General features: G+C 43.7%; 1 protein-coding gene across 1 annotated transcript in view; it reads left to right on the top strand.

The window, feature by feature from the left end:
- LOC140496085 (coagulation factor IX-like) overlaps window positions 1-22,652 on the top strand; it is a 35,365-nt gene extending 12,713 nt beyond the window's left edge. Inside the window, exons 4-8 of the mRNA XM_072595619.1 lie at window positions 1,292-1,405; window positions 5,857-5,991; window positions 7,357-7,628; window positions 16,465-16,585; window positions 21,853-22,652. Coding sequence (XP_072451720.1) covers window positions 1,292-1,405; window positions 5,857-5,991; window positions 7,357-7,628; window positions 16,465-16,585; window positions 21,853-22,400 — 1,190 coding nt within the window. The 3' untranslated portion in view covers window positions 22,401-22,652. The remainder of the gene's footprint in view (window positions 1-1,291; window positions 1,406-5,856; window positions 5,992-7,356; window positions 7,629-16,464; window positions 16,586-21,852) is intronic.
- Window positions 22,653-24,626: the final 1,974 nt, after the last annotated feature.

The raw sequence follows: 24,626 nt of genomic DNA, 5'->3' as shown, positions 1-24,626 counted from the left end.
ATGTCTCAACAGAAGGAAATGTGTGTTGACATTATCCTTTCCAGTGTTGATGTGAATGTTAAGATATATTAAGGTTTCATCTGAGGAAGCTCTACCAGAATTCCTAAGTTCCAGGAGATATTTGTTTTAAATTTTCCTTTTGCTAGTTTGAGTGTGATCTCTTGTCTGAATCTTAGAGTTCGGTTTGAAGAGTATGCCTGAATCCACATCTTCTGCATCACTTTCTACCTGTTCCTGTGAGCCCATTATCTTTGTTAAACTTAAGTTTCTCCAGTCCCTCTCTGCTCACTGATGTTAGGCTGTTTTGAGAATGTGTTGCTGAAAAATCTCAGCAGGTCAGGCAGCATCTGAAGACCAGGAAAATCGACGTTTAGGGCCGGAGCCCTTCATGATGAAGGACTTATGCCTGAAATGTCGACTCTTCTGCTCCTCAGATGCTGCCTGACCTGCTGTGCTTTTCCAGCAACACACTGTCAACTCTGATCCCCAGCATTTGCAGTCCTCACAGTCTCCTTGCTGATGTTAGGCTGTGCTCAGTATCACAAGATACTCTCTTGGTGACCTGACCTTGGCATAATAAAAAGGTAAGGGGGAAGTTGCTAGAGTCTTACTGGACTATAGGGCTGCTCTCTCATTTCAGAGAGCAGGAGAGGAGAACTGGTGGTGGTTTAACCCAAGGCTCAACACACCTCAAGGACAGGACGAGGTTCAGAAGAGATACCTTAGCTAGTGCAGGAATTGAGCCCATGGTGTTGACATTTACTCTCTCTTGCAAACCACCCATCTAACCAACTGAGCTATCTGACTATCTCTGCAGTCCAGTAATGCATTTTAAGACTCTGTGTTGTGGTTCTGTTCGCCGAGCTGGGAATTTGTGTTGCAGACGTTTCGTCCCCTGCCTAGGTGACATCCTCAGTGTTTGGGAGCCTCCTGTGAGGTGCTTCTGTGATGTTTCCTTGGCCATTTGTAACCGAAGTTGTTCGTATGTGGTGCTTAGGCGGTTGGCACAGGATTCCCATTTCCTGGCATGTCTTAGCGTCTCTCGCCCGTAGGTGTTCAAAGTTTGTGACAAGATTTGTAACTCGGGTGCTCATTGTTGTGGTTCTGTTCGCCGAGCTGCCGAGCACCATGTAAATGGGGAGTTTAAATGGATTTGGAATCAATGTTAATGTTTTTTGGTCTTAAATTCTACATATGATATTTCACAAGCATAAGAACACAGCGAGTTCTTATAGTTGGAGATCTTGATTAGGTCACACCGTGTAATGAAGTAACTGTGGTTCATTTTCAGATGGAAATCAGTGTGACTCTAATCCTTGCCAAAATGGAGCAGAGTGTAAGGATGGTATCAGCTCCTATGTCTGTTGGTGTCAACCAGGCTTTCAAGGCAAGAACTGTGAAATCGGTAAGGGAAGCAAGCAGGGTCATATCCTGAGTGAGCACAGCCCAATCCTGTGCAGTAGGCCATGCTGATGCACGTGAAGGATGACTTGTGTTTCGCTAGTAAATTCCCAGCCTCTGAATATCTCAAAACACATTAAAACCAATGAAGTGCACTTTGAAGTGTAGACTTTATGGCAATAATGTGGGAACACGGTAGTTATATTGGACTGAAACTGCCTTTGACATCAAAGCAATCAAATCAAGAAATCTGGTAATTCTCTTTTATTTAAATCACTCTCAGAACCGATTCAACATCTCCCCTCAGCCTAGTGTACCTGCTCTGCACTGTTTCAGATGCCAGGAAATCTTTCCTTAGATAAAGGGCCCAAGATTGTTCACTGTATTCCAGCTGTGGTCTGCCCACTGCATTGTACAGTTTAAACAAAACTCCCTCCATGATCCATTCCCATTGAAATAAAGGCCCACACTCCATTTGCCTTCCCTATTACCAACTGTAACTTGGTTACCAGCATTTTGTGATTTATGTATCAAAACTCACAAACTCCTTTATTCTGTAGCTTTCTGCAGTCTTTCTCCATTTAAATAATATCCTGCTCCTCTATTGTTCCACTAAAATGCACAACCTCAGTTTCCCACTTAAATTCACTCTGCCAATTCTTTGTCCACTTGCTTATGTTATGGACTAGGCCAGGTCACTCAAAACATTCTTAAGCAGGCAACCCCAGACCATAACTTTGAAATTTGTTTCAGTAAGTGAACAGTGAACATTACCTGAGTAAGATAGCAAGGTTGACTACTAGATTTTAAAACAGACAAAAAATTTATTCACAAAATTACACCATGAAACACAAAGAAAAGAATAACGAACCCCTACAGAACTCAACCTATCTACTTAGACCTAATTATGCTGTTCTGAATATACACAACAGTCCCAATAAGCACAAACCCAGTGTAAGTGGAACATATGCTCGCAGGTTGAAGTTGAAGGGCAGAAAAGAGAATGAGTTTCCACACCGCTCCCTATTGAACCTTCCCAGTTCAGACTGAACTAAAACTGCTCAGCCCAGCTAATGAGCTGACTATTCCCCTTTCATTATACAGGTCACTTCTAAAACATGACCACTTTGGCCTGAAGTCTCATCTGTTTACCTCTAAACAAAAGGCGTCTCAAAATACTTTTCATCTCTGTACCAAACCAGACTGATCGGAGCCCAGCCTGGTTTATTACCCCTCTGAAAAAAATCAAGAACAGCTTTTAGAAAAAAAGGGATTAGCTTTATGATATTTAACCAGTCGATATGGAGTGATAGAGTCATAGAGTACTACAGGGCCTTTGGCCCAAACTGGTCCATGCCGACCAAAATGTTCATGCACGCTAATTCCATTTCCCTGCACTTGGCCCATATCATTCTAATCGTTTCCTGTTAATGTATTTGTCCAAATGCCTTATAAATGTTGTTATGTACTGCCTCAACCACTTCCACTGGCAGTTCAATCCATATGCGTATCACCCTCTTTGTAAAAAAAGTTGCCCCTCAGGTTCCCTTTAATCTTGCCTCTCTAACCTTAACCTGATGCCCTCTAGGCCTTGATTCCCCAACCCTGGGAAAAAGACTGAGTGCATTCACCATATCCATGCCTCTCATGACATTATACATCTCTATAGGATCCCCCCTCAGTCTTCTACACTCAAAAGAAAAACATCCTAGCTTGTCCAACCTCTCCCTATAATTCAGACATTTGAGTCCAGGCAACATCCTTGTAAATTTGTTCTGCACTCTTTCCAGTTTAATAACATCTTTCCTATAGCAAGGTGACCAAAACCGAATACAATACCCCAAGTGCAGCCTCACCAATGTCCTGTGTAACTGTAACTTAACTTCCCAACATCTACACTCAATATATACTGATGAAGGCCAGTGTGCCAAAACCCTTCTTCACTGCCCTGTCTACCTGGGACTCCACTTTCAAAGAACCATGTACCTGAACTCCCTGGTTCCACTACACTCCTTAAGGCCCTACCATTCACCATTCACCATTCACTCCCACTTTGATTTGACTTACCTATATTCAACTTTGCCATTTCTTGGCCCACTTCCCCAGCTGATCAAGGTCCTGCTGCAATTTCTGATAACCCTCCTCACTGCCTACAATGCCACTTATTTTAGCGTCATCTGCAAACTTACTAATCATGCCGTGGTCATTCTCATCCAAATCATTGATATAGATAACAAACAGCAATGGGCCCAGCACCGACCCCGAGGCACTCCACTAGTCACACGCCTCCAGCCAGACAATCATCATTTGACTATTACCCTCTGCTTCCTACCATCAAACCAATTGTATATCCAATTTGCCCTCTCCCCCTGGAATCCATGTGATCTAAACTTGCAGAGCAGCCTATCATGTGGAACCTCATCAAAGGCCTTACTGGAATCCATATAGACTGCGTCTATGACAATAGACAATAGGTGCAGGAGTAGGCCATTCTGCCCTTCGAGCCTGCACCACCATTTAATATGATCATGGCTGATCATCCTTAATCAGTATCCTGTTCCAGCCTTATCTCCACCACCCTACCCTCATCATCCTCAGAATCTTCTCAAATAATTTACCCAACAGATTACTGGGCTGACTGGTCTATAGTTCCCTGGTTTTTCTTTGCAGCCCTTCTTGAATAAGGGCACAACATTCACTACCCTCCAATCTTTGGGACCTCACCTGTGGCTAACGATGATGCAAAAATATCAGCCAGGGCCCTGGCAATTTCTTCTCAAGCCTCCTGAAGTGTTTTTGGATAAATCTGGTCAGGACCAGGAGATTTATCCACCTTCCAACATTCTAATACATCCAACACCACCTCCATTGTGATATGGGTTGTCTCTCCGATCACTAACTTCCCCATGTTCCCATGTCTTTCTCCATGGTAAACACAGAGGAGAAATGTTCATTGAGGACCTCACCTATCTCCTGGGTTCTACACATACATGTCCACATTGATCCTTGAGAGGTTTTATTCTCTCTCTAGTTATTTATTTTCCTTCAGTATACATAAAGAAAGCCACTTTGGATTCGCCCTAACCTTCTCAGCCAATACTACCTTGTACCCGCTTTTGGCCCACCTGATTTTCTTCTTCAGTAAATTCCTGTATTCCCTCTGTATCTCCAGGAACTCCCTTGATCCCAGCTGCCTGTACCTGAGCCATATCTCCCTTTATTTCTGGTCAGAGCCTCAATATCTCTTGTCATCTAGAGTTCTCTATTCTTGCCAACCTTGTCCCTCACCCATTAGGAACATAGAGACCTTGAACTCTAGCTATCTCATTTTTAAAGGCCTCCCACTTGCAAGAGGTCCCTTTGCCTGTGAATTTAGCTGTCACAAATTTACTCCCTGCATCAAAGTCATTGGTGGAAATTGTAAACCATCCTTATCCCAGCGGAATTCTACTTATCACATCTGACCAACTACATGGCATCAATGTCGACTTCACTAGTTTCTTTATTTCCCCTCCCTCCACTTCATCCCAGATATAACTGTCCAACTCTGCACTGCCCTCATGGACTATCCTACCCCTCCATCTTCCTTCCATCTATCCACTCCACCCTCCCCTCCAAGCTATCACTATCACCCCCAACTTACATCTACCTATTGTCTTCCCAGCTACCTTCCGCCCCTCCCATCCCCACCCTCTTATCCATTCCTCAGCTCCATTCCCACCCCCCACATTTATGATAAAGGGCTTATGCCTGAAACGTCAATTCTCCTGCTCCTCGGGATGCTCCTGCTTTTCCAGAGCCACACTTTTAGACATCTGACCTAAAGACCCATTTACACATACTCTCCGATTTAGCCAACCAGCCAATTCTCTATCCATTCTGGATAACCTCTGGAAATCTGCACCACTGGGTCTAAATGCAGGAGGCTCAATAGTTGTGCGTCTTGTCAGTGTTAACTGTCAACATTTTCCTAATCAACCTGGTCAGGGTCATTTTGACACAACCTTGGAGCAGGTGGGACTTGAAACCAGGGATCCTAGTTTAAAGGTAGGGACATTATTACTGCACCACAAGAACTCTGACTGATAGACATATGGGAGAACCTCAAATACAACACAGATGCCAGTGAATGAGACTCAAGAGCCCAATCAATTGGGTGAGAAATGAAAGATTCTCTTTATCAGAGGGGGAGTTGGAAAAACAGTGAGATTCCACATTTATGCAGGGAGTAATGTAAGTACTTATCGGTGAATATCTTCATTATATCAACTATTTAAAGTGAAATTGACCTTTGTATTCCTAGTATCATTGTTAATCCATATTCATTTGCATTCGTTCTGATGCATTTGGAATTTTGTTGGTAATGTTTTTATTTGGGAGTCGTTTGGTAAATTTAGTTATTATGGTTTGCAGTTATCCAAAATGGATTGTAAAAATTATTTTGTATTCCTGCAGAACCGATAAAATTGTGCAGTTTGGATAATGGAAAATGTCATCATTTCTGCAAAGCAGACCCAGTAAAGGGAGTGAGGTGTACATGTGCTGCAACCTACAAACTCCACACCGATCAACATTCCTGTATCCCTGCAGGTAACAGCTGGAGTATCACATCCTTTTCTCAATAGTTACCTTGAGGAGATAGCACAGACACAGGCCATTCTGCCCTACACTCCATGTAGGGTCGCGTTAATTTCCCTTGCCCGTTTTCGGTTATATAGAACGTAGAACATAGAAGAATACAGCGCAGTACAGGCCCTTTGGCCCTCGATGTTGCGCCGATCCAAGCCCACCTAACCTACACTAGCCCACTATCCTCCATATGCCTATCCAATGCCCGTTTAAATGCTCATAAAGAGGGAGAGTCCACCACTGCTACTGGCAGGGCGTTCCATGAACTCACGACTCGCTGAGTAAAGAATCTACCCCTAGCATCTGTCCTATACCTACCACCCCTTAATTTAAATCTATGCCCCCTCGTAATAGCTGACTCCATACGTGGAAAAAGGTTCTCATGGTCAAATGTAGAATGAAAATATATTTCTCTTTGTTCCTTCTTCCATCTTCATAAAAGTAAGCAAACCTATTCACAGTCATGCCGATGTGGTCTCACCAATATTTTGTAAACTATTGTGGTTCTGTTCGCCGAGCTGGGAATTTGTCTTGCAAATGTTTCGTCCCCTGTCTAGGTGACATCCTCAGTGCTTGGGAGCCTCCTGTGAAGCGCTTCTGTGATCTTTCCTCCGACATTTATAGTGGTTTGTCTCTGCCGCTTCCGGTTGTCAGTTCCAGCTGTCCGCTGCAGTGGCCGGTATATTGGGTCCAGGTTGATGTGTTTAATTTTTCATGATTCCTGCTCCCCACAGCCCTCTGGCAACATTTCTCACTTAAGTTGCATCTCCGAGCTGATTGATTAGGGAGTATCTGCAACCTGTTTGCTGACTTATTTTTTGGTCTCATTCTCTGAACCTATCCATATCCCTTTGAAGACCTTTTCAGGGAAATCTCTCTGTTTGCTTGAACAGTGTGGCCAGGTATGTGACACAGAGTCACCCCAGGGTGTTTCCCCAATGCATTCCCAACCCCTACATGGAATCAGGGTGGCCTGGTACGGGAAGGCACCCAGTTTGTTCAGTTCGAGTCCCAGTTGTCGGTGATTTTATGTGATTTTGCTTTTACTGAGGAAAAACAGATAAGAGACCTGGAAATGTAACAGAGGCAGGTTCAGCTGAGGTATTCAAGAGGGACATTGGATGGTTATTAGGATAGTGATGGCGTGCAAGGATTTGGGGGAGAGGCAGGAGATTGGCACTGGGGATAGAACTAGTCCAGACATGATAGACTGAATGGCCTCTTGCTGCTCCATAATAATTCCATGATGCTGTGTCCAGACACTGTTACATTAGCCAAAAAAAAGTCATCATGAATTTGTTCATTTCTTTCTTACTTTTTTGACAGTGGAACATGCATGTGGAAAAATTGCATCAATCTATGTCGTCCGATCACTTAGTACCAAATCAATGCCGGATTCTGAAATGAACAGCACTGTCCCAGTCAATGGATCACTGTACAACACAACAGATACTCCACACAGCACGAACCGCGAGGATACTTCCAAGACCAATAACAGCATAGCAGTCATTAAATACAGCCAGCTTAACCGTGCGAAATATAATGTTACCAAGATCGTGGGTGGTGAAGAATGTCTCAGGGGAGAGTGTCCTTGGCAGGTAGGGCCTCAATGTTTGAAAGAAAGAGATACTTTATGATTCTGGATGTAGGTTCGCTCGCTGAGCTGGAAGGTTCATTTCCAGACGTTTCATCACCCTCCTAGGTAACATCTTCGAACCTTATGATCAGAAGGACGGCAGTCCTTTAGTGGAGGCAGTGGTGTTATTGCTCGACGATTAATCCAGACACCCAGGTAACATCCTGGAATATGGTTTCAAATCCTGTCATGGCAGGTGGGGAAATTTGAATTCAATAAAAATCTAGGATTGAGAGTGGAATAAAATTTATCCAGTTCACCAGTGTCCTTTAAGGAAGGAAACTGCCATCCTTACCTGGTCTGAGGTTTTAAAAAAACTGCAGACACTGGAATCCAAAGTAGACAGCCAGGCAGCATCAGGAGGTGGAGAATTCAATGTTTCATGTGTAATGCTCCTAACCTGGTCTGTCCTACATGTAACTCCAAACCCACAGTAATGTGGTGGCCTCCCTGGTGCCAGGATCAAGGATGTCTCAGAGAAGGTGCAGAATGCTCTCAAATGGGAGAGGGATCAGCAGGAGGTCATAAAGTCATAGAGATGTACAGCATGGAAACAGAACCTTTGGTCCAACCCATCCATGCTGACCAGATAACCCATCCCAAAGAAGGAAGCATATGTCAGGTATAGACAGGATAGATCGAGTGAATCCTTAGAAGAGAATAAAAGCAATGAGTATACTTAAGAGGGAAATCAGGAGTGCAAAAAGGAGATATGAGATAGCTTTGGCAAATTGGGTTAAAGAGAATCCAAAGGGATTTTACAAATACATTAAGGACAAAAGGGTAACTAGCGAGAGAATAGGGCCCGTCAAAGATCAGCAAGGCAACGTATGTGTGGAACCGTAGGAGTTGGGGGAGATAATAAACGAGTATTTTGCATCAGTGTTTACTGTGGAGAAGGACATAGAAGATATAGAATGGAGGGAAATAGATGGTGCCATCCTGAAAAATGTCCATATTACAGAGGAGGAAATACTGAATGTCTTAAAATGCATTAAAGTGGATAAATCCACAGGAACTGATTAGGTTACTCTAGGGAAGCTAGGAAAGTGATTGCTGGGCCTCTTGTTAAGATATTTGTATCATCGATAGTCATAGGTGAGGTGTCGGAAGACTGGAGGTTGGCTAACGTGGTGCCACTGTTTAAGAAGGGCGGTAAGGACAAGCCAGGGAACTATAGACCAGTGAGCCTGACATTGTTGGTGTGGAAATTGTTGGAGGGAATCCTGAAGGACAGGAATTGCATGTATTTGGAAAGCCAAGGACTGATTTGGGATAGTCAGTATGGCTTTGTGCGTGGGAAATCATGGCTCACTAACTTGGTTGAGTTTTTAGAAGAAGTAACAAAGACGATTGATGAGGTCGGAGCGGTAGGTGTGATCTGTATGGACTCCAGTAAGGATTTCAGCAAGGTTCCCCATGGGAGACTGATTAACAAGGTTAGATCTCACGGAATACAGGGAGAGCTAGCCATTTGGATACAGAACTGGCTCAAAGATAGAAGGCAGAGGGTGATGGTGGAGGGTTGTTTTTCAGACTGGAGGCCTGTGACCAGTGGAGTGCCACAAGGATCGGTGCTGGGTCCTCTATTTTTTGTCATTTACAGAAATGATTTGGATGCGAGCATAAGAGGTACAGTTAGTAAGTTTGCAGATAACACCAAAATTGGAGGTGTAGTGGACAGAAAAGAAGGTTATCTCAGAGTGCAATGGGATCTTGATCAGATGGGCCAATAGGCTGAGGAGTTGCCGATGGAGTTTAATTTAGATAAATGTGAGATGCTGCATTTTGGGAAAGGAAATCTTAGCAGGACTTATACACTTAATGGTAAGGTCCGAGATAGTGTTGCTGAACAAAGAGATCTTGGAGGTTCATAGCTCCTTGAAAGTGGAGTCGCAGGTAGATAGGATAGTGAAGAAGGCGTTTGGTATGCTTTCCTTTATTGGTCAGAGTATTGAGTACAGGAGTTGGGAGGTCATGTTGTGTCTGTACAGGACATTGGTCAGGCCACTTTTGGAATATTGTGTGCAATTCTGGTCTACTTCCTCTTGGAAAGATGTTGTAAAACTTGAAAAGGTTCAGAAAAGATTTACAAGGATGTTGCCAGGGTTGGAGGAGTTGGGCTATAGGGAGAGGCTGAATAGGCTGGGGCTGTTTTACCTGGAGTGTCGGAAGCTGAGGGGTGACCTTATAGAAGTTTATAAAATCATGAGGGGCTTCGATCGGGTAAGTAGAAAAAGTCTTTTCCCTGGGGTGAGGGAGTCCAGAACTAGAGGGCATAGGTTTAGGGTGAGAGGGGAAAGATATAAAAGAGACTTAAGGAGCAATGTTTTCACATAGAGGGTGGTACATGTATGGAATGAGCTGCCAGAGGATGTGGTGGAGGCTGGTACAATTTCAGTATTTAAAAGGCATCTGGATGGATATATGAATAGGAAGGGTTTTGACGAGTATGGGCCAAATACTGGCAAATGGGACTAGGTCAGATTGGTATGTCTGGTTGGTGTGGATGAGTTGGACCGAAGGGTCCGTTTCTGTGCTGTACAGCCCTCTCACTCCATGATTCTATGATTCTTAACTGGCCTCTGGATAATTAAAATTGGGTAAAACATGCTGGACCAGCCAGTGACACCCACAGCCAGTGAATGAATTTAAAAAGCCCTGTCACTCAAAGGGAGGAAGTGGAGTGGATCTCCACCTTGAGTTCACCTTGAAGGGTGACGGATTGGTTAGCTCAGTTGGCTGGACAGAGGCGCTGACGTTGTGGGTTTGATTCTCATTCTGACTGAAGTCACCAGGAAGAGCTACCGACCCATGCTTAACCCCCAGCTGTGCTACGGTCACCCTCCGGTTAAAGTCACCCCTGTTATCTCTCTCTCTCTCTCGGTGTAATGAGAGCAGCCTGTGCCTTTCTCTGGGAGGATTATGGACACACTGACCCCTGGTGATTGGAGCTTGAAACCATTAGTGAACAGTGTTCCTACATGGGCAAGACAACTCCTGGAAATAAAGATGTCATCCACAGAAACGCCACCTCGATGTTTTTGGCAGATTTCCCAGGCGCCATAACACTGCTTTGAGGCTGGTAAAATGCCAGCTTCCTGATGAAATATCAATCAATTGGCTAATCCATTGATATCATTGTTCACCAGTCACCATTCACATAACTGGGAACATTCCTGGTGGTGTGATCACACTGCGTTTCATTCCGGACAACAGACTGTTACCTGTGTGTGGGAATAGTGGGTCAAGGCAGGAGATTGGCGCTGTCTCATGGAGCCAGGTCAGGACGAGGTGACGGTAAAGTGATTTTGTGGCTAGCCCTTTCATCCAGAGACTCAGATAATGGGTCAGGGGAAGTTGAGTACAGAAACTCATTGCAGCTGATGGAGGAATTTGAATTCAATAAAACAATTGGGAGTTAGAGTCAAATGATGAACTTTAAACCATTGATGGGGAAATTCTGGGCAGTGCCCATGTCTCTGTGAATCAATTTAAAAAGAAAAGCCAATTGAGCCAAGCGCTTGCACATAATAATCATCCAGTGGTTCTTTACCACCTCATCCTAATCCTGAGCACATCCAGGAAATATTGGGTTGCCAACTCTATTTCCATCTCCATGGAATTTGTGTACGTCCAAAATGTTCTACTTATGTTGCGGAATTCCTGCAGCATTTTAATTTGTGTATACAGGTATTGAGTCCTTCTGAATGTTGGGAGCTGTTGTTAAAGATGTTTTTGTGAGATTCTGTACTCAACTAAAAGGGCTCAGGAGAGGGGAGGCCACACTGGATCTGGTGCTTGGTAATGAACCAGGCCAGGTGTTTGATTTAGTGGTTGGTGAGCACTTTAGAGAGAGTGATCATGATTCAGTCATGTTTAGTTTAGCGATGGAAAGAGATAGGTACATGCCACAGGGCAAGAGTTATTGATGGGTCAAGGGCAATTATAATGCGATTAGGCAAGAATTAGGATGCATAGAATGGAGCAGCAAAATGGAGGGGATGGGGACAATGGAAAGGTTGAACTGGTTTATGGAACAGATATTGTGTGTCCTTAATAGGTATGTCCCTGTCAGGCAGGGAGGAAGTGATAAGGTAAGGGAACTGTGGTTTATGAAAGAAATTGCATCTTTTGTTAAGCAGAAGAGGAAAGCTTATGTGTTGTTGAGGCGAGATGGTTCAGATGAGGCAATGGAGAGTTACAGATTAGCTAGGACGGATTTAAAAAGAGAGTTAAGAAGAGCAGTCTTTAGCAAATAGAATAAAGGAGAACCCTAAAGCTTTCTATAGGTATGTGAGGAATAAAAGGATGACTAGGGTAGGAATAGGGCCAGTCAAAGACAGAAGTGGGAAGTTGAGTGTGGGCCCTGTAGAGATCGGAGAGGTGCTAAACAAACATTTCTCGTCGGTTTTCACTCAGGAAAACGAGAATATTGTAGAGGAGAAGACTGAGATTTGGGCTATTGGACTTGAAAAGATCGAGGTTAGTAAGGAGGAGGTGTTATTAATTCTAGAAGGTGTGAAAGTAGACAAGTCCCCTGTGCCGGATAGGATTTATCCGAGGATTCTCTGGGAGGTTAGGGAGGAGATGACAGAACCTTTGCCATTGATATTTGAGTCATCATTGTCTACAGGTTTAGTACCAGAGGACTGGAGGATTGCAAATGTTGTGCCCTTGTTCAAGAAGGGCAGTAGAGATGACCCAAGTAATTATAGACCAGTGAACCTTACCTCTGTTGTAGGAAATGTTTTGGAAAGGATTATAAGAGATAAGATTTATAATCATTTAGCAAGCAACAATTTGATTTCAGATAGTCAACATGTTTTCATCAAGGGTAGGTTGTGTCTCACAAACCTCACTGAGTTTTTTGAGAAGGTGACCAAGCATGTGGATGAGGGTAGGGCAGTTGACGTAGTATATATGGACTTCAGTAAAGCCTTTGATAAGGTTCCACATGGTAGGCTGTTGGGGAAAATGCAGAGACATGGGATTGAGGGTGATTTAGCAGTTTGGATTAGAAACTGGCTTTCTGAAAGAAGGCAGCGAGTGGTGGTTGATGGAAAATATTCAGCCTGGAGTCTGGTTACTAGTGGTGTGGCACAAGGATCTGTTTTGGGACCACTGCTGTTTGTCATTTTTATAAATGACTTATACACCGCATAGATGGATGGATTTGTAAACTTGCAGACGACACTAAAGTTGGCGGGATAGTGGACAGTGTGGAAGAATGTTGCAGGTTGCAGGGGGACTTGGATAAACTGCAGAATTGGGCTGAGAGGTGGCAAATGGAATTCAATGCAGCTAAATGTGAGGTGATGCACTTTGGGAAGAATAACAGTTCGGCAGAGAACTAGATCAATGGAAAGATTCTTGGTAGTGTGGATGTGCAGAGGGATCTTGGAGTCCATGTACATAGATCTCTGAAAGTTGCCACCCAGATTCATAGTGCTGTTAAGAAGGTATATGGTATTATTGGTAGACGGATGGAGTTCTGGAGCTGTACTGTCATGCTGCAACTGTACAAAATGCTGGTGCGGCCTCACTTGGAATATTGTGTACAGTTCTGGTCGCCCCATTACAGGAAGGATGTGGAAGCATTGGAAAAGGTGCAGAGGAGATTTACCAGGATGTTGCCTACTCTGCAGGGAAGGTGTCATGAGGAGAGGCTGAGAGACTTGGGTCTGTTCTCACTGGAAAAAAGAAGGCTAAGGGGGGATTTGATAGCGTCATATAAGATGATCAGAGGATTAGATAGGGTAGACAATGAAAGACTTTTTCCTAGAATGATGATGTCAGCTTGTATGAAAGGGCATGGCTACAAATTGAGGGGGGATAGATTTAAGACAAATGCTAGAGGAAGGTCTTTACTCAGAGAGTGGTCAGGGCATTGAATGCCCGACCTGCCAATGTAGTTAACTCAGCCACGTTAGTGGCATTTAAGCAATCCTTGGACAAGCACGTGGGTGATTCTGGGATAGTGTAGGGAGATGAGCTTAGATTAGTTTAAAGATTGGCGCAACATCAAGGGCTGAAGGGCCTGTTTCGCTGTATTGTTCCATGATGCTTCAGCAGGGCCTGTTCAAGGCAATCAGGCAGAGTCGACATGGTTTTGTGAAAAGAAATAATTTTTTAAGCAATTTGTTGGACTTTGTTTGAAGGAATAACACATGCTGTGGTTAAAGGGGAACCAGTGATGTATTGTATTTAGATTTCTAGAAGGTGCCAAGTCAATGGTTATTGCAGAAAGTAAATTCTCATAAAGTTGGGATTAGCATGAAAGCAGTCCTCAAATTACAGATATCTGATTTGAATGCTCAAAAATTCAGTTCTGCTAAAACGCTAAAGTTCTGTTCCCATGGTGATCTTGTGTTATAAGAAAGTCATCTAATAGCCTCCCCATTTAAACTAATGGGGCTGGAATGGCATTATAGCCAATACAGGTAAGGAAAGTTCACGTTCGACAAATAACTGTAAATTCTTCAATCACGTTAAAGCCAATTTGCAATGGAGAAACACATGTTATAGCAGAACTGAGTGTACTTATAATCAAAAGCCCACATTAGTATTAATTTTCAAGATCCAACCTTTGAATATTTTCTCATACTTACGAATGGCTGTTTTATATTGTATCATAGTGTGTTTCGACTTACATACAAACCAACTCACAACTGAATTCAAGAACTGGAACCCATTCATGATCCAGGCACTGCCTGTATTGGCGTTGATAGAAGATTGACTCACAAAGAATAAACAGGGAGTAGGCATTAATGAGTCATTTTCTGACTGGCCAAACATAACAATGAGCATTGCTCATTGGGCCAGCATTTATTGCCTAGTCCTAGTTACCCCTTGAGAAGGTGAGGGTGAGCTGCCTTCTTGAACCATCTCACTTCCATGATGCCATTAGGGAGGGAATTCCAGGACTTTGACCCAGCGACAGTGATGGAATGGTGATATATTTCCAAGTAAGGTTGGTGAGTGGCTCGGAGGGGAACTTGCAGGTCTTAGTGTTTCCATGTATCTTCTGCCTATATCTTTCTAGATAAATGTGGCCTTGGGTTTGGAAGGTGCTATCTGAGGAGGCTTGGTGAATTTCTGCAGTGTGTCTTGGAGATGATACATACTATTGTTACTGAGTGTCAGTGGTGAAGTTTACCAGGAGTAGATTCGAATACAGACTATGGGTTAGAATCAGATCAGCCATGAGCTCACTGCCTGGCAGCCAGTTTTAATGTGCTGAGTCACTCCTCGCTTGAATATTCATATGTAGTGTCCAGTTGTCAAGTTTGAGTGCTTCAGGAGGTGAGGCAGAGAAGGGGGAAGAGGTGCTTGGTAATTTTATCCTGAACACCTTGGGCTCTTGGAATTGATTCTTGCTCAGCTGCAGAAGACGCTGGCCAGTTGGTGACTATCTGGTAAGTGAGTAAGGCCTGGTCTATTTCTAAAGCTCATTACAGTATCTTTTGAGTGAGACATGAATGGGAGAAGATTAAAAACTGTGCACCAAGAGGTCAAGCAGCAAGGAGACCAGCGTCAGAGATGTCATGGACCTCAGTGTGATGCAAGTGCAGAAAATATGGCTGATTAGTGAGTCAGACTAGTGAGCATTTCAAACTTTAGAGAGAAAGATATTTAATTTGTGTTTCAACTCCTCCTTCTCTCTTTTTCTCAAAAATAGCTTGTTAAGTGCAATGTTGAAACTAGTATTTAAAAAATGTTATGAAGAATGTGAAAAAGCAGGAGACCCTTCAAGTATAAAGAACTTATGATTAATTAAGTAAAGTACAATAGTGATGGCAGGATGAGTGATGTGTTGCTGCTGTAGTATGTGGGAGCTGCTGGACATCAAGGTGATTGAAGTTATTCTGGAACTAATAAAGTGCAATGTAGCAGTTTTGATAAATGAAAACAAAACACTTTGAATAAAGTGTTATCTACCATAACACGATAGATCTTAGAGTATGGAGTTGTCTATTTAAAACAGAGGTGAGGAGGATATTTTTCTCTCAGAGGGTAGTAGTTCTGTGGAATTCTTTGTAGCAGGATACTGTTGAGACTGGGTCACTAAGTATATTTGAGGCTGAGATAGATGGATTTTGAATCAGTCAGAGAATAAAGCAGGGAAAAGGCAGGAAAGGGGAGTTGACGATTATCAGATCAGCCGCAATTTTGTTGCATGATGGAGCAGAGTTAATAGGCTGAATGGCCTCCTTCTGCTCCTAAGTCTTATCAGCTTCAGGTATTTTGTGCACTCAACCTTCCCTAATTCCTTTAAAGGTTTTGTGGTGTCACAGGTCAAAATATATTGAGTTTGAATAAAGCCATTTATGATTGCGCAGCTGGAACTAACTGAGCAGATCATCACTAGCAGAATGAATATTCTCCTTACAGAGCCCTGCATTATCCTGCTGTGTGTAGGGAACTCGGACTGGTAGGTACTGCGCTTGTCACACTATTAGTAGAAGGTAGAGAACAGGAAATCTCTAACAAAGCACAAGCTCCCTTTCCCAGTGACTGTTTGATCGACAGTGTACTTTCAGTGTTCTCTGCTTTTGTTTCAGATTTCCACTGTTGGCAGGATTTTGCTGTTGTAGAGCAAGACAGCTCACTGTTCCATCGATTGGGGAATTTGTTCTTGTTGCCAGGAATCTGTATCGAAACAAATCCCGCTCATAAAGTTCTGAGGAGGTGTCACTGGACCTAAAATGTTAACTCCAGACCTGCTGAGCTTTTCCAGCAATTTTGATCTTGTTCCAGCTGATCAAGTGATGACGTTTCTCTGTTTTTTGTTGAAGGTCATGTTACTGGATGATAACAAGCAGAAAGGGTTCTGTGGTGGCAGCATCTTGACTGAAAAATGGGTGATTACAGCCGCACACTGTTTTTATTACCCTGTGACCTTTCGGGTTGTTGCTGGTAAGGATCATATGAAGCAGGTTGATTCCTTGTTTATTGTCACATAGAGAACTCGTAAAAAACACTAGCCCCTTTGTACAGCTGCGCTTCATTTGGAAGAGTGTGTGTCTGTATATGAGTGTGTGAGTGTGAATGCATGTTTGTACCTGTGTGTGAGAGTGAATGTGTGTGTCTGTATGCGAATGTGTGTGTATTTGTATGTATGTGACCGTGCGTGTCTGTGTGTGAGTGCATGACTGTGAATGTGAGTATCTGTGCATGTGACTATGTGAGTATGTCTGTGTATGCCTATGTGAGTATTTGTTGTATGACAGTGCATGTGAATGTATGTGAGTACGTGTGTATGTGTGTGTCCCCGCACAACTGTATATGTGTTTGTGTCTGTGTGAGACGGTGTCTGTGTGTGTGTTTGTGTATACGTATGTGTGTGTATACGTGTGTGTGCGTGGGAGTGCAGATGTGTGAGTGTATGTGTGTGTTGGGGGGAATGTGTGTGTGTATGGGGGGTGTGTGGGTGTGTGTGGGGGATGGGGTGGATGTGTGTATGGGTGTATGTGTGTGTGCACGCATGTGTGTGTGACTGTGTCTTTGTGTTGTATATGTATGCATGTGACTGTGTCTACGTGTGTGGCTGTGACTGTGTGACTGTGACTATGTGTAAATGTGTGTGTGTGGGTGTATTTGTGTGTTGGGGGTAATGTGTTTTTGTGTGTAGGGGGTGGTCATGTCAGTTTGTGTATGTGTGTGTTTGTGTGTATGTGTGTGAGACTGTGTCTGTGTGTGCATTGTATGTTTGTGTGAATGACTGCAACTGTGTGTGTGGGTGTGGGGAGGCGCTGTGACTATGTGTTACTGTGACTACGTGTGAGTGTGTGTGTATACATGTGTGTGTGTGGATGCGTGGGTGTATGTGTGTTGGGGGGGAGTGGGTGTGTGTGGGTGTGTGTATGTACGTGTGTGTGACTGCGACTGTATATTGTAAGTATGTGTGAGAGACTGTGTGTGTATGTGTTGTATGTGTGTGCGTGTGTGTGTCCTTGGCTGTGGCTATGTGTGACTGTGACTATGTATGAGTGTGTGTATGTGTGTGTGTGTGTGTGAGAGAGAGAGAGAGAGAGACTGTGTCTGTTTGTGTGTATTGTATGTGTGTGTGTTTGTGTGTGTGTGTGTGAAACTGTGCCTGTGTGTATGTGTTGTATGTGTGTGTGAGTGACTGCGACTGTGCGTGTGTGTGTGTGTGTGCACGCATGCGCGTGTGTGTGTGAGAATGTGTCTCCATGTATGTGTATATGTGCGTGTGAGAGAGAGACTGTGCCTGTGTGTGTATTGTATGTTTGTGTGTTGTATGTGTGTGTGAGTGACTGCGACTGTGTGTGTGTGTGAGTGACTGCGACTGTATGTGTATGTGTGTGCATGGGTGTGCAGATGCGTGAGTGTATGTGTGCACGCATGCGTGTGTGAGTGTGTGTGTGACTGTGACTGTCTGTGTGTATGTGAGTGTGTGTGTCACTGTGTCTATGTGTGTATGTGTTGTATGTGTGTGACTGTGTGTGGCTGTGACTATGTGTGAGTATGTGTGTATACATGTGTGTGTGTGTGGATGGATGCATGGATGTACGTGTGTTGGGGGAATGTGTGTGTGTGTATACGTGTGTGTGTGCGCGGATGTGTGTGTGCATCTGTGTGAACATAGAACATAGAACAATACAGCACAGAACAGGCCCTTCGGCCCACGATGTTGTGCCGAACTTCTAACCTAGATTAAGCACCCATCCATGTACCTATCCAAATGCCGCTTAAAGGTCGCCAATGATTCTGACTCTACCACTCCCACGGGCAGCGCATTCCATGCCCCCACCACTCTCTGGGTAAAGAACCCACCCCTGACATCTCCCCTATACCTTCCACCCTTCACCTTAAATTTATGTCCCCTTGTAACACTCTGTTGTACCTGGGGAAAAAGTTTCTGACTGTCTACTCTATCTATTCCCCTGATCATCTTATAAACCTCTATCAAGTCACCCCTCATCCTTCGCCGTTCCAACGAGAAAAGGCCGAGAACTCTCAACCTATCCTCGTACGACCTATTCTCCATTCCAGGCAACATCCTGGTAAATCTTCTCTGCACCCTCTCCAAAGCTTCCACATCTTTCCTAAAGTGAGGCGACCAGAACTGCACACAGTACTCCAAATGTGGCCTAACCAAAGTCCTGTACAGCTGCAACATCACTTCACCACTCTTGAATTCAATCCCTCTGCTAATGAATGATAATACTCCATAGGCCTTCTTACAAACTCTATCCACCTGAGTGGCAACCTTCAAAGATCTATGTACATAGACCCCAAGATCCCTCTGTTCCTCCACCTGACTAAGAACCCTACCATTAACCCTGTATTCCGCATTCTTATTTGTTCTTCCAAAATGGACAACCTCACACTTGGCAGGGTTGAACTCCATCTGCCACTCCTCAGCCCAGCTCTGCATCATATCTAAGTCCCTCTGCAGCCGACAACAGCCCTCCTCACTGTCCACAACTCCACCTATCTTCGTATCATCTGCAAATTTACTGACCCACCCTTCGACTCCCTCATCTAAGTCATTAATAAAAATTACAAACAGCAGAGGACCCAGAACTGATCCCTGCGGAACTCCACTTGTAACTGGGCTCCAGGCTGAATATTTACCATCTACCACCACTCTCTGCCTTCGACCAGTTAGCCATGTATGTGTATATGTGCGTGTGAGCGAGACACTGTGCCTGTGTGTGTATTGTATGTTTGTGTGTTGTATGTGTGTGTGAGTGACTGCGACTGTGTGTGTGTGAGTGACTGCGACTGTATGTGTATGTGTGTGCATGGGTGTGCAGATGCGTGAGTGTATGTGTGTGTGTGTATGTGTGACTGTGTGTGGGTGTGTCTCTGTGTGTGTGTGCGAGTCTCTGTGCATGTGTGTCTGTATAAGTGTGAGTGTGTGGGCGTGAGTGTGTGTCTGTATGTATATGTCGAACAGTTGAGGAATTCCACAAAGATTGGGTACATATTCCCTAATTATATTTGATTACAGTTAAACGTTTTCACTAAGCTTAGGTCATTTATGTGGATGTAGTGACAGACTGGGACAGGTTATGGTAAAAACAATGACTGCAGATGCTGGAAACCAGAGTTTAGATTAGAGTGGTGCTGGAAAAACACAGCAGTTCAGGCAGTATCTGAGGATCAGTAAAATCGACTTTTCGGGCAAAAGCCCTTCATCAGGAATACAGGGCTTGTATTCCTGATGAAAGGCTTTTGCCCGAAACATCGATTTTACTGATCCTCGGATACTGCCTGAACTGCTGTGTTTTTCCAGCACCACTCTAATCTAGATTCTGGGACAGGTTATGACTACTCACTCAAACAGACACCATGCCCCTGAGTCTGCTACACTACAATGCTGAGCTTAGAGCCTGAGTCCTCCCTTAGTAAGACAGCAAGGACTAGGCACTATTCACAAGAGAATGGGATGCAGCACAACGGACTGATAAAGATGTTGTCTTTATGAATGAGCTGTTAATCTCATTCCTCTCAATTTGCCTCTCAGGTGCATTTTAGACTACACACTGTCCCTTTGAAAAACCCAGGGAAATAATCTCCAGCCCTGTACTGCGGGGTTTTTATCAGGTACAGCAGGTACAATATGTTGGACTTGAGCAGGTCCCACTTTCCCCAAAATGAACCCAGTGATCCAGGAGTCTGATGATCTCAAGAAGAGTCACTGGACCCGAAATGTTAATCCTGCTTTCTTCCCCTAGATGCTGCCAGAGCTGCCGAGTTTCTCCAGAAATTCCCTCCTTTTTTGTTTCGTTTCTCCAGCATTCGCAGTTCTTGTTTTATTTATTTGATGTCCTTCCCCCTCCTCCGACACTTCAGCCACGCATTCCACCTCCTCCTATACTCAGGACTACAACCTTTGAGGTCCTGGTTTTCAAACTGCAACTTAACTTCCTGAATTCTTACGACAGTACCTCCTCCCTCTGGTCCCAATGTGAACCACAATCTCTGATTGTTGGTCCTCCCCTTCAGAATTTCCTTCAGTGATGTCTCCAACTCAAAGAGGTCACACACCAGCCTGGAGTCACATCTGCAACTGCACAAAGACCTATCTGCTATCTCCACTGCTGACTCTTAGACTAATATCCTTCTCTCTGCTCATCTGCTCCCATTTTGTGCAGCAGACACTCTCCAGACTCACTGTCATTCTCACCATTTTCCAACACAAGCTATTCTTGGGCAAACTGTTCCCTTGATTATCTGCCTGCCTCCCTCCTTCTGACTAATGGTAACCCATTTCCTCCCTGACATTGCTTAGTTAATCTGCAAGGTGACCACATCTAAAAACCTGCTTCCCACTTAACTCCCAGCCTCAGGGATACACTACTGTGCTCCGGCCAATAGTCCAGCTCCTAGTCCGAGAGCTCAGCGTGGTCAAGCAGCTGCCACTTCCTGTAGACATGGTCATCTAGACCTGCCTGGAGTATGTAAGCTTTTCCAAATCCTGCAGGTCCTCTTACCATCCCTTCATTAAACCACCAACGCTTGTAGCAAGTCAAAAATTATTACATTTCTTTCACCATTAATTCTAAACTGTGGATTATTAGAAAGTAGAAATTCTTCACTCTTTCTGACTAATTCACAACCTTCTCCTTTGTTTCAAAGTCAATGTGCTTCAAAATGACTGGAAACACAGTCTCCTGTTCAGCAACTGATGAACAATCAAAATCCCTCACACTTTTCCCATCACATCCCACATACCTCTCTCAAACTCAGCTAAGCAGCTCAGGACAGGAGCACCCCCACAGATCTGTCCCCTCCTACTCCTCCCCTCCAACCTGTTGTGACACATCCCTGGAGTAGGTGGGACTTGGGCATTGTTGGCTTGGCCAGAATTTTATTGGCCGTCCCTAGTTGCCCCTCCTTGAGAAGGTAGGGGTGAGCTGCCTTCTTGAACCGCTGCAGTCCCTGTGCTGTGGGTAGACCCACAATGTCATTAGGGAGGGAATTACTGGGCAGTGAAGCCAGCTCTTCTGGCTGAGAGATAGGAATACTACCACTGCCCCTAAATCAGCCAAACCATCACCTTCCCACCCTGGATGGTTGGCAGGATTTGAAACTGGGACCCTCGAAATATCACCTGGATTTCTGGATTAACAGAGTAGCAATGGCACTAATAGGCTGTCACTTCTCCCTTGCAGTTATTGTACATTTCTTTTCATTTGCATTTGCATCAGGTGAGCACAATGTTGAAAAAGTTGAACATACAGAGAAGTATCACGAGGTGGAGAAAGTGGTGATGTATCCAAAGTACAACGCCAGTCGGAGCCGATATGACCACGACATTGCATTGATCTTGCTGAAAACACCAATACAGTTCAACAGCTTGGTCATTCCCGTCTGCATCCCTGAGAAACGCTTTGCTGAGAAGGTGTTAATGACACAATCTTATGGGATGGTTAGCGGCTGGGGCCAACTCGCTGACAAGGGACCCACTGCATCAGTGCTTCGAAAAATCGCCATCCCTTATGTCGATCGCAGTAAGTGTAAAGAATCCAGTAAATACAGCGTCACTGGGAACATGTTCTGTGCCGGCTACCCAAATGGAACTAAAGATGCATGTCACGGAGACAGTGGGGGTCCCCATGTCACAAGCTACAAGAACACGTGGTTTTTAACAGGCATTGTTAGCTGGGGAGATGGTTGTGCAGTTTCTGGAAAATATGGCTTTTACACCAGAGTGTCACGGTATTACAGTTGGATTAAGGACACAATCGGGTATTGAATGAAATGGAGTAGGACAGTATTAAGTGCATGCAGATTTGGCAAGTGGAAGCTTTTCAAAATGAATAAATATACTAGACATATAAAGGTTTCTTATAAACAGGAGAATGTGTAAAACCTGCAGCTTGGAACAAAATACTAGGTTAAACCTTTGGAGTTGCTCATAAACATTTATCAATCAGTTTTTAGAACTAAGTTTCAAACCTTATCCTGGGCTGTTCTTGCCGAATAAATGGAATATCTGCCTACATTATCCCTGTGTTTTCAGTTTTTTAAATTCACTTGCCTATATTTAAGGGATATTCCAGAAGGTGGGAAAGAGATACATTCCAACAAATGAGACAAATTCTAAAGGAAGAATCTGCCATCTCGGTTAACAAGAAAAGGCAAAGATTTCTTCAGACTCAGAGAAAGACATTTACTGTAATTCTACAAAGTTAAGCGGCAAGTCTAAAGGGTGAACAGAATGTAAAAATTCAGCAAAGAGTTCCAAAAAGATTAATAAACAGTATGAGAGAAAATTAACCAAAAATATAAATAAAGGACTGAAAAAGTTTTTTTTCAGTTATTTGAAAAAGAAAAGAGTTAAAAAATTAAGTGTCAGTTTGATAGAAGGTAATTCTGGGCATAAAGAGAAAGCAGATGATTGAGCAGGAATTTTGCCCCAGTCTTCTCTATTGAGGATGCAACCAGCATCCCAGAATGAGCTGTAAATCAAGAATTCAGACATGGAGCAATTCACGGAATTATAATTATCAGGAACGTACCACTGAGTAAATTGTTGGAACTGTGACTTGATGAATCCCCAGTTCCTGATGGATTTCATTCTAAGAGAATTCACCAGTAAAATAGTTGATGCATTGGTTTTAATTTTCCAGAGCTTGTTTATTCAAGGAAGGTTCTTTTAGATTGGAAAATAGCACATGTTTAGACGCAAGGAGTGGGAGGAGGAAACCTGGAAACAGCAGGCCAGTTAGCTTACCATCTGTCAGAGGGAAAATGTTATTAATGACATTATAACAGGGCACTTGGATAGGTTCAAGGTAAGAGACAACATAGCTTAGTCAAAGGGAAATAACTAATGTTTAACTGATTTATTGGAGAAGTAACCAGTACTGCAGATGAAGGCGAACCAGTGGGTGTATCGAATTTCGATTTGTAGAAGGTGTTTAATAAAGGCCACCTGGTCACCAGAGTGAGAAATGGATTGAAAATAATAGGAGTAGAGTCAGGCACCATGAATGGAGTTGCTGCCTGACACTGATGGAAACAGATCCAACAAGAACTTTGGCAAAGTGATGGATAAATATTTAAAACATTACAATTACAGGGCTGTACAAAATAGAAAATGTTTCAAACAAAGGAAACGTCAACAGTTCTCCATAAGACCATAAGATATTGGAGAAGAATTAGATCATTAGCCCATCCAGTCTGCTCTGCCACTCGATCATGGCTGAAATGTTTCTCAACCCCATTCTCCTGCTTTCTCCCTGTAACCTTTGATCCCTTAGCATGCAAGAATTTATCGATCTGCCTTATATATACTCAGTGACCTGGCCTCCATAACCCTCTGTGGCAATGGGTTCCACAGATACACCACCCTCTGGCTGAAGAAATTCCTCCCCCTCTCGGTTCTAAAGGGTCATCCTTTCACCCAGAGGCTGTGCCCTCGGGTCCTGGTCTCTCCTATTTGTGGCAACATCTTCTCCATGCCCACTCTATTCAGGGATCTCTGCATTCAGTAAGTTTCTATGAGATTCCCCCTCATCCTTCTAAACTCCATCGAGTACAGACCCAGATTCCTCAACTACTCCTCATATGACAAGCCCCTCATTCCCAGGATCTTTCTCGGAAGGCTCCTCTGGATCCCCTCCAAGGCCAATACATCCTTCCTTAGACATAGGGGTCAAAGATTACTTGCACTTGTTATCGATTGAGAAATCAAGGGTTTGAATGTACAAACTTTCACCACACCACACCAACTTTCCTTCTGTGCTTCACAGGTAAATAAATCCAGAGGCAAAGAAAATGATGGATTTGAAGCAACAATAATTTGTATTTACATACAATAATGTCGTAAAACCTCCCAAGACAATAATATGATGAAGCAAAACGTGAGACTGAGCCACATAGTGGGGTATTTTTGACAGGTGACCAAAAGGCTGATAAAAGAGGCAGTTGGTTCAGGATTTTAACTCTGCAGAAGTCTAATTCTGGAATGAAACCT

The sequence above is a fragment of the Chiloscyllium punctatum genome, chromosome 25 (assembly GCF_047496795.1).
Source record: "Chiloscyllium punctatum isolate Juve2018m chromosome 25, sChiPun1.3, whole genome shotgun sequence".
Lineage (NCBI taxonomy): Eukaryota > Metazoa > Chordata > Chondrichthyes > Orectolobiformes > Hemiscylliidae > Chiloscyllium > Chiloscyllium punctatum.
This window is presented reverse-complemented; position numbering and strand designations above follow the sequence as displayed.